Below are 11,129 nucleotides of genomic sequence, written 5' to 3'. Positions count from 1 at the left end.
TAATAATTGCGAATAACTACTCGTATAAAGGAAAATTTGACATAAAATTTGTGGGGTCTTGATTTGTTATTTGTAAGAAAATATATTAATTTAAAAAGTAATTTGGTTTCCATATTAGATTAAATTATATAAAGATCAAAAGAAAAAAAAAATCAAAAGATTTATGATGTCATGAATTTTTAAAATACTTGTAAAAAAGAATAAGAAGTTGTCACATAAAATTTTTGTCTAAAAAAGCTTCTAAAAACAATTGTCTTTTATTTATATAAGAGATCTCCATTTTCATTATTCACCGCACAACATACCTTTATGGCTTTATCCCCCTTACTTTGACAATTTGACCTCTTTGTTAACCCAAATGTAAATATATTTCTCAGACTTATCTTACAAAATGTTTTTAAAAATGATCGTAATTTAACAAAATTTGAATAAATGTTTTTAATTTTTTTAAAATTCAAGTGATGGATGGAATTAATTTTTTTTTCCTCTCATCTCAAGAAATTAAGATTTTATTAGCTAAAATCTTTCATCTTTGAACAATTAAACACACATAAAAAATAGACTTCAATTTCAATTCCATAATACTTCATTCAATGTTGTAAACCAAACGCGAACTCAATTTCAAATGACCCAACCTTTTGTTCTTCTAAACAAAATATCAAAACCATCACCTAATTTTTAGAGGATTAAACCGAAAGATGAATATATATATATATATATATATATAGGTAAACAAATGAGAACCATTTGAATTGGAAGAACCATGAGAACTTTTTAATTATAACTTGGTGTTCATATGTAAATAGTCTATGTGAACAAATTCATGCACATTTGAAAATGTCAAGTTATAACTAATATTACCTATGTTCATATATGAATAGTTCTCAAATGAACCTATGTGAACGAATATGTTCACATATACCTATTACTTATAAACATCAAGTTATAATATAGTGGTTCTCATGGTTCTTTCAATTTAAATAGTTCTTAGTTAAACCTTACCCTATATATAAATATAAATATATTTTTGAACAACTATATTTTTATTAATATAATGCTCCGGCAAAATGCCAAAGCATGTAATAGACAATTACAATTACATTATAAAATATATATATTCCATATGATTTTATTTTATATTTTATAAAGTTGGAACTGTAAAACAACTATTGATGTAAACTAAATAAAACAATATTTTGATTATTAGATAAAGATCAAGAAATAAAACTGATACATAAAAATTCATAAAATACATAATATATAAAATTGTTATATCAACGACAAAACCAACTAATCATGATGGTCATGTTTATTAATCGGTACCGAGCATAATGGACAATGATTCTCAGGATAATTATTTTATTTATTAGGAGAATTACACACATCCCTAAAAAACTTTACTAAGTACATATATATCCAAATTATATTTAAATTTACAATTATCTCCATTCTTATCATATAATTTTACATTTATATCCAATCATATATATTATATTAAAATATTTAGAATTATGACAATTTTATTCTCTCATCAATAACAAATTAACAATCATCCATCCAAGATGGCATCCAAATTATAACTACCAATATTCAAATGGATCATCAAATAAGAAGAGTAAACTTCCCATACCTAGTTCTATCAAAGTTTACATTTATTTCATAAATTTCTAGTATATCTACACTATGTTCCATCTTAAAAAAAAAAAAAAAAAACTCTGCAAAATTAACAGATAGCAAGTGATACAATTTTGATTGGTGAGTGTCATCATATTTGGGATAAAACAATTAGTTATATCAAGTATGATACAATCTGTTCAACAAACATTATCAAACATAAAAAGATAATGATTAACAAAAATATTCAGAATTATGAAATCAAAAAATTAAACTACGACTACAATGACGAAAATTGATCAAAAATTATGGAATTAAAAAAGGAATGTCACTACCATATTACAAAATTAATATAAAAAATATACAGCAGTGCATTATAAGTCTGCTAAAAACCACTTACTTGATTTAAAAGACGGTAGCAATTGTTAATGAATTGTTTTATTGATCAAGAGAGTAAGAGTATATTTATGAAGACTCAATACCTAAATTGAGGGATTATTTTGAAGAAATTATTTTGGAGGGATTAATTGGCTCTTAATCTAGAATGGAGGGGAAAGGGTATAATGGTCTTTATGACGAGAAGAACTAAGAATGGGGAAATTTGTTGATTTAAATTTAGTTTGGATATATTTGCAATTAGTAAAAATTTTTGGTGGATGTATGTAAAAAACCCTTATATATTTTATTTTATAACGCAAAAGTGAATATGAGGTTGTCACACATCTAAACTTAGATGTAGAACTCATAACAGATTAATTTTTAATACTTTTGGTGAAATAATAAAATGATTTAGGCTTCATGCTTTTAGCGGATTAAAAGGTGAGAAATTATACATCTAAACTTAAATGTGAAACACAACCTCATATGTTTGTGTATGTATTATATATATGGATTAGTTACCGTAAAACAATTATTAAAATAAAACAAATAAGACAAGATTTTCATGATGCACAGTAATTTCATGATAAAATTGATGCATGAAGATTCATAAAGCACAAATATATATATTTGATACACGGTGATTTTCATGATGCATAGTAATTTCAAATGAAGAGAACCCTATTGTTTTATTTGTTTTACTTTAATACTTTTTTTATTTTACCTAAAATTTATGTATATATATTATAAATTTATTCCAAAAATAAATATCAAAACTTATTCATTTTTATAAATGAGACATATTGTCATGTATGTTTGTGGTTACCTTTGAAATGTTGGTATATTAAAGTAAATTCTTTCAGGTGTTGTATAATAACGACTAACATCAAAAGATAACATATTTGAAATCGATCTAAAGTCATAAAGTGATATAAGAAAAACATTTGAATAATATGCAGACAAATCTAAAGTAAGAAGAGATTTTGATCAAAGTCGCATGCATGTGATCGTACCTTCCGGTTCAAGCCGAAAGTTAAAAGGCTTCCTCAGCTAATATAAATTCTAGTCATATAAACTTGATGAATAATAATAAATTCACTAACAAACAAATTTAATTAAAGCTAACACTAGGATAAAACAAGCCATAAGTTTCGGTGCAAATGGTGGTGAATTGGTGATATGACATTATGTTAAATTATTATTATATTAATATGTACGGATTTAATGTGAAATGTTCATTTTCATAAGTCTAATAATTGGTGGTTATAGTTAATAATCTTATATACTTGGTTAAGTTGTCACTTTATTTTAATTCGATTCTTGGTTTATACCAATAAATGTACCCTCTAAAATCTAAATCCAAATTCCGCATTGGTCTTCAATGGTATACGGACCCTAAGATCAAAGTATTATTTCCTCAAAGCAACACAAGAGACCAAAATATCACGACCGATTATTAACTAGAATGTTGGTTACTGTAAAAAAAAAAACTAAAGTAAAACAAGATCTTGATCCTTAGATCATGATAAAATTAATGTATGGAGATTACAAATATATACGAGTATATATTAATGCACCATGATTATCATAATACACAGTGATTTACAATGAAAAAAACATATTGTTTTATTTGCTTTTTTATTTTATTTTACTTAGAGCCTATTAACTTGAGCCTAAGTTAACCTACCATCGTAGATGTAATATCCTGTTTTTGACACAACTCGAACATAATAAAACTCCACTAAAATACCAATTGCTTAAATTTATTAATTGTTTCAATGTGAGACTTAAAACTTATATAGAAGATAAATAATTTTTTCAAAGGTGCATAATTATATTAAATTGAAAGAAAAAGTATTAGGCCCCTGCTTATACAAGTGTTCAGGAGGAGTTCTGGACTTGGAGGACGACCGACACTATTGGCAGGGAGCGTCCGAAGCCAAGCGTCCCGCGAACAAGTCCTCCGGTGGACTTTTGAAGACGCACGAGGTAGGACCCAAACCAACGTAAACTTGTTTTTTTTTTCCCTTTTCTAACGGCTACTTTTTTTTTCTATTTAAACACTCCACCTTATTCTCATTTCTAACACACAAACATTCTATCACATACCATTTCATTCATCAAACACCATCAAAATCATGTCTAATTCATCATCAAGTGACGATTTCAAATTTCTAAACTCAACCGTTACGCAAATGAACACCCTATTTAATCCAAAGATCGCAAGCGCCATTTTTTATGTTTGTAACGAAGACGAAACAGACGATGTCGAGTCAAGTTCACGTGTACCTCGAACCAAGAGGGTTTTATCACGAGATCATGTCGGAGCCGCGGTGCGTTTATGGAATGATTATCTTTCTAATGCACCCACTTTCCCGGCCGATTATTTTCGAAGAAGATTTCGAATGCGCAAACATATGTTTCTTCGTATATGCCAAGATATACACAACTTTAGCGCCATCGAACCCCTACCCAAACATTTTCTAGTTTTTCCAAAAAAGTGAAACCGATTGTACTGGTAGGGCTGGTTTCAACATTTTCCAGAAATGTACTTCCGCCATACGTCAATTGGCGTATGCTTCTAATGTAGACCAATTAGATGAGTACTTACACATGGGTCGTGCGACTTCAACTGAATGCTTGCATAACTTTTGCAAGTGTGTTTATTATTTATATAACATTGAGTACTTAAGAAGGCCGACAGCTCAAGATGTTCAACGTTTGGTAAGTAAGCATGAACATATTCATAGTTTTTCTGGTATGCTTGGTAGTATTGATTGTATGCATTGGGGTTGGAGAAACTATCCGGTGGCTTGGCAAGGGCAGTACACACGAGGCGACAAAGGACATCCCACGATCATGCTTGAAGCTGTAGCTTCGTATGATTTGTGGATTTGGCATGCTTTCTTTAGCCCTACAGGTTCGAACAACGACATCAACGTCCTTAATGAATCAGATTTGTTTGATGATTTACTCCAAGATAGGGCCCCCGAATTGCAATATACTATTAATGGCGAAGAGTTTACGAAGGGATATTATCTAGCTGACGGTATATATCCTGAATGGGCCACACTAGTCAAGTCTTTTAAATGCCCGATGGACCCAAAGACTACAAAGTTCAAGCGCTACCAAAAAGCTGCAAGAAAGGATGTCGAACGAGCTTTCGGGGTGCTTCAAGGTCGTTGGGCAATCCTTAAACAAGATGCCCGCCCGCATTCGGTGAACAAGATAAAACGTATGATGTATGCTTGTGTCATTCTACACAACATGATTGTTCAAGACAACGGTAATGCAATTTCCGACCTTGAGGAGGATTATTTGTCTGATCCAACTAATATGCCAAGACGTACGTAGGATGAAAGGGTTGCGACGCAAATGCGAGTCGTCGGAGAGATACGTGATAGAAGGACGCACCATCGACTTCGCAATACTCTAGTGGATCATGTTTGGCACCTTCCGGAAAATTACCGTCAACGTTGATTTTTTTTTATCATGTCTACTTTCTTAATATATATTTTAAATTATTAGGATCGTAATTTATATCAACTAGTATGTTTTTTTTTTAAATTTTGTGTTGTTTTTTATTTTTAAATAATGTAATTTGTGTGTTATTAATAAAATGTTTTTTTTATTAAATTTGAATAGTATTTTGTTAATTAAATAAATGAAAAAAGAATTAATGATGTGGCGAAGAAGTTATGAAGAAGCTGTCTTATAGGCAGGGAGAGTCCTGGAGGAAGTCCTGCTGACGTGGCAGTCAGGACTCTTCAGGACTCCAGTCCTTATAAAGAGAAGCCTTAGTTAGTATAATTTTGTAAGAAAGTGATTGCCGGACACGGGGGGGAAGTAGTTATCCGGAATGATGATGTGATGGCCGGTGTGGACAAAAAAAAAAAAGAGCTTTAGATACACACGTGTGATGGTCGTCACCCACCCTTTATCCTTGGAATTGGTCCCTAATCTTCTCAACGGCTCTCATTCCTTTCACACAATCAATAAATAAATATAAAAATATTTTTTTTTTCTCCTTTTTCTAATAATAGAATATAAATGAGTATATATATATACGGGGATGAGAATATAAGGTTGTCGGGTATCTAAGCTTAGGTGTGAAACACTCTTATGTTTTTTTTTTTTAATCCATAAAAATCATGAGGCTCATACATTTATTCATTAAATAAAAAATAATAAAATATTAGTATGTGAGAGGTTACACACCTAAGCTTAAGTGTTGGACAACCTTATATTCCCTTTTCTATATATATATATATGGATGATATAATCCTATCCATGTGATGCATGAAGGTATATAATTTCTAAAAATTTAAAATTTAAGCTTAAATAAAAATTTTAAACTTCCGAAAAGAAGTTTAAAATTAATTCAATATTTTGTAAATTCAATTCGGATACGCAGTTAGAGACTTAGAGGTAAAGACATTACCGACTCGAGATTATGGGCAATCAATGATGGTTTAATATACAGTCTTAATTGGTTGTAACTTTTTAAATAGATCTTTTTTTTTTTTTCATTAACAGTTTAACTTTGATAATGCAAGAGGTCGTATCGAGCGAAATAGATGAAAGAGCAAAACTAATGTTACTAGGCTTGTGGAATAATTAATGAATATGGAGTATACTTATTTCAAGAATAAGTACATATTCATACGGTTGGTTGTTTAGTAAATTTCGAAAAAAACAAATAACAGTTAGTCGAACAGATGTTCGTTCGTTTGTCTTTATCAATAAAATGGAAACGAACAAACACCTTTTTGTTAAAAACAAAAAAAAAAAGTTAATAGTAAGCATTCGATACCACAGTAATTTAATTGGACAATATGCGGAACTCGAACCATGAACAAATTATTGTAACATAAATGTACATACGAGACGTATGTTCAGAGTGGTATACACAAAGGTGTTTTCATAGTTGTCAAACTCGTACGAGCCACGAGTCGACTCGTACGAGTCGAGTAAAAACAAAGGGAAAACGAGGCGCCAATGGGATGACTCGCTTTACTCTAGACTCGTAACATGACTCGTGTTTTGTGGTGCGAGTCGGTCCGAGTCACGAGTCGAGTCATGTTCTGAGTCATGAGTCACAAAATATTTTTTTTAATTTTATATATATTTTAAATTTATTTTTATAATAACTCTATTATATACTTTTAAATTTGATTTGATTATAATAAAATCTTTTATTTTTAGCTTAATACATTAATACATTACAATATGTCTTTAAAAAATACTTACACATATTAATAAATACCACATTTTCAAATATCTTGACTCTTACGATTCGAGTCATGAGTCGAAAAATCAAATTTTGAGTCGAGTCGAGATTTACGAGTCGACAACTATGGGTGTTTTTTAAGGGTGGATAGGAAAACATTAATCCTGGATACCTTCATACCGCCTACTTAAATGTACTGTACTCAGTCACTAACAACTAAATCGTTAGTTATATAAAAAGGAAAAAAACAACGAGTATAAAAGATAAATAAAATATTGTATGAAATGATATTGACATAAACCGATATCAATATCAACTTTTTAAAAAGATAATCATATAGGGGGGAAAGGGTTACTTCAACATCATTCAACTAAATAGATCTTGTAACTTAGGGGTTTTTATTACGTGTTATGTATATTTTTATTTGTACTTTTGGCTTTGTTTCGACCTTTTCCTTAAACACACATGTCTCAAAAAATTTCATTCTAATATATAAACAAAAGTTAAACAGAAACTTAACTTTTTTTTACTAACGACCTCTACATCCAACTCGAGTTATAACTTTACCGATCTTTAACAAATATATGATGGTTAACCCAAAGACCACAGGATCAATGCAAGGACCGCGATGGTTAATCTGAGGACCGTAATGGTAATGGACTGGCGGTCATTTTGAGACACTCACTTGATCCTCACATGTTTGCTTCATATATCGTGTTTGGTTCGTCCAGTATGCTCTCGTAAAGGATTATCGACTATATTAGTTTGAGAAAAAGAGTCTAGATATGTTTCTCAGTGTAATTTTCTCAATTAAATCTTAACAATATAAATTAATAAAATAATGGTCTGATTGGACATGGGCTGATCTTCAAAAAACTTGCCACACATTGAGACTAGATCATCGAAGCCCACTGGGTTGCGTAATACTGCATATGTAATTAGAGATCCGTGTTCACTATATATGATATCACTTTTAATCAGTTTATATTGTGTATATGTATTCGAGCAATCTTAAACTTGCAAAGTGACAACTTGACACTTTACATAACAAGGTATATGGATGTCACATATATCCGATTACATCCAATGTTATGTATAGTTTATTACATATTGATGCCTTAAGTCTTTATGAAAACCGCCTTGTTTCAATAATTACTAAAGTAAATTCAATTTTATTATGAATATTTTTGTATAGATATTTACTTCCTTATCTATGTCTTGGCATATTCTCTATAAATACAGGCTATATTGTAACCCTAATCTATGATTAATAGAATTATCTCTTCTCCCCTCTCAATTTTTTTCTCCATATCATAACATGTTATCAGCACGATAGTCTAAAAACCCTAAAAGTATTTTGTTTCTCGGCCGTAAATTTAAAATAAAAATAAAAAAATTGGTTTTCAAAGTGATTTTTCTGGTATATAAGTTTTATTCAAAGCATGGTCATCAGGTGTCTTTACTCTTTAATTCAACAAGTAAAATTGAAGTACACGTGTATATTCATCAAGTGTTAAGAAAAGTTTTATTCTTCGGCCGATTCCTATCAACAAGTTATAACAATTAAATACTACAAAGCATGTTTTGGACTTCTGGTATAAAAGTTTTTAGCCAATTTTTCCAATCATGAGCTTCTTTATATTTGACGTCAGAGCCCATCAAGTGATATAGCAATTTTTGGGTATAGTTCGATATGTTACGCGAAGTTTGAAAGTTAATATGTAGACAGAAAACAATTGGTTCTTCTAAGGTAAGTTTGAGGTAAGTATCGATTTATATAAATATTAGTTAATGCATATATGGATCAATTTTACGATCCATCTTTTAATTGATAATAATGATTTTGCTTTCGACAATGGGGAAACCGATTAATATCCTATCCATTTAACATTGGTTATGCCTAAAAGAAAAAATCGTTCTTTAAAGAACTTGTAGTTCTTTTAAAAGATTACTTAAAGCAATATATAACTTCATAACATCAGTTATATGCATGAAAACAAAAATTGTTCTTCAAAGAACTTTTACTTCGTCTTAAGATTGCTTGAAGCAATTCATGATTTCATAACATCGGTTATGTATTAAAGAAAAAATTGTTTAATTGTTACTCACTAAAACAAATCATAACGTACTACCATTATGCATAAGAAACCTAAGGTTTCATTTTATTAATTTTTAAAAATTGCTTGAAGCAATACACGGATACATGACATCGGTTATGCATTAAAGAACAAATTGTTCTATTGTCATTCACTAAAGTGAATCATAACAACGGTTATGCATAAGAAACGCCAAGGTTTTCTCACCAATTGTTCTTTCGTTATTCACTAAGATGAATCATAACTACGGTTATGCATAAGATTCTTCAAGGTTTCCTCACTAATTGTTCTTTCGTTATTCACTAAGGTGAATCATAACTACAGTTATGCATAAGAAACTTGAAGGTTTCCTCACTGATTGATATTTTCGTTATTCACTAAGATGAATCATAACTATGGTTATGCATAAGAAACTTAAAAGTTTCATTTTTTTGGATTAAAGAGCATGAATTTTATTTTGCTACTCTTTGAATTTATTCACAACATAAATAATTGTAGCTCAAATAAGTAATAACAACGGTTATTTACAATAATAATTGAATTTGAAATGAGGCTAATACTATGTTATGCTCCATTCTCCTATTGATCAAGGGTTATTTAAAAGCGCGTATTAAGCGTCTATTGCAAATTTAAAGATTATTAGAGCAAAAATCCGAATTATATGTCTGGGCAAAATCATTATACAATATGAGCTTACATCATGCCAATAAGATAAAATACTTCCTCCTCGTTATCTTGGATATGATATATATCCTATAACAATGCAAAAAGATGTATTTCTAAAGAGGAATTCATTAAGGGGGGGGGGGGGGGGAAGAAACAATTTTGAACGGTTTTTGTGTGAGCTTACTAAAGAACATGAACATAATGTTCATATGATGATCCAAAGACTTGAGTTTGGAAATTGACTTACACGCTCACTAAATCAAGTAAAGCCATATACATTGATTTTCAATGCTCCAATGGTGATCGTATCTCATAATGATAACTTATATAAGTCTATGGCACGCATGCAAAATGGTATATTGATTCCAAATAAAAAGCCTCGAAACTGAAAATAGAAAGGAGCAATAAAGTGATGGTCATATCGAGGTGAGAAGACCCACACATGTGTCTTAAAGAGACAATAGACATAATGGTTCATAAGGAACCGCTGATATTTGAATAATAAAGAGATCTCTTACAAGTATTGAATTGAATCGAAATAATGGAATTGAAATAAGATTGATGTCGACAACGATTATGTACACTATATGGTGCTAAATACTATGCGTGCAAATTTTAAGAGCATATATGCTATGAGGTGCAAGAAATTGAGATACGTTGACTAAAATAGCAAGACGCACATTGCTACTAAGTATTTAAAGCCTCTAATCGTGCACGGAGTTTTGGACATGAAATTCATATATAAGAATGTGTAGCATACTTTATCGGTCTTTGTACTAAAGCGAAATGCGAAATGATGCTACAATAGATTTTCGCAAAGACCTAATATATTTCTCCCATGGTTGATCATATTATTGGTAGATTTGAATACCGTGATATACAAATAGTTATTTGTATCTCCTTGCTATCATTAGAGCCCGCAAATGGCTTAAAGTTTTACATAGATATAAAATGTTTGGATAATGAATCATATTTCTAATGACCAACATATGTATGAATGGTTCTTATGGACAACATTGGTTTTGAGATTATTATGTCATTATATGGCCAAACAAAATATGTGTATGGCACAATTGTCGACATGCAATATCATCAATTGCAAATTGGATATCCAAGGAAGAGATTTATAAATAATTAATGAATGG

The 11,129-nt window shown here is 30.3% G+C and overlaps 1 protein-coding gene across 1 annotated transcript; it reads left to right on the top strand.

The window, feature by feature from the left end:
- Positions 1-4,605: 4,605 nt before the first annotated feature.
- On the top strand, positions 4,606-5,346 carry LOC122604103. The gene has a single exon (XM_043777005.1). The coding sequence runs from the start codon at positions 4,606-4,608 to the stop codon at positions 5,344-5,346; it is 741 nt and encodes a 246-aa protein (XP_043632940.1).
- The last annotated feature ends 5,783 nt before the right edge of the window (positions 5,347-11,129 follow it).

This window comes from Erigeron canadensis, chromosome 6 (genome assembly GCF_010389155.1).
Source record: "Erigeron canadensis isolate Cc75 chromosome 6, C_canadensis_v1, whole genome shotgun sequence".
Taxonomy (NCBI): Eukaryota; Viridiplantae; Streptophyta; class Magnoliopsida; order Asterales; family Asteraceae; genus Erigeron; species Erigeron canadensis.
Note: the sequence above shows the minus strand (reverse complement) of the source record. Positions and strands in the feature narration are given on the sequence as shown.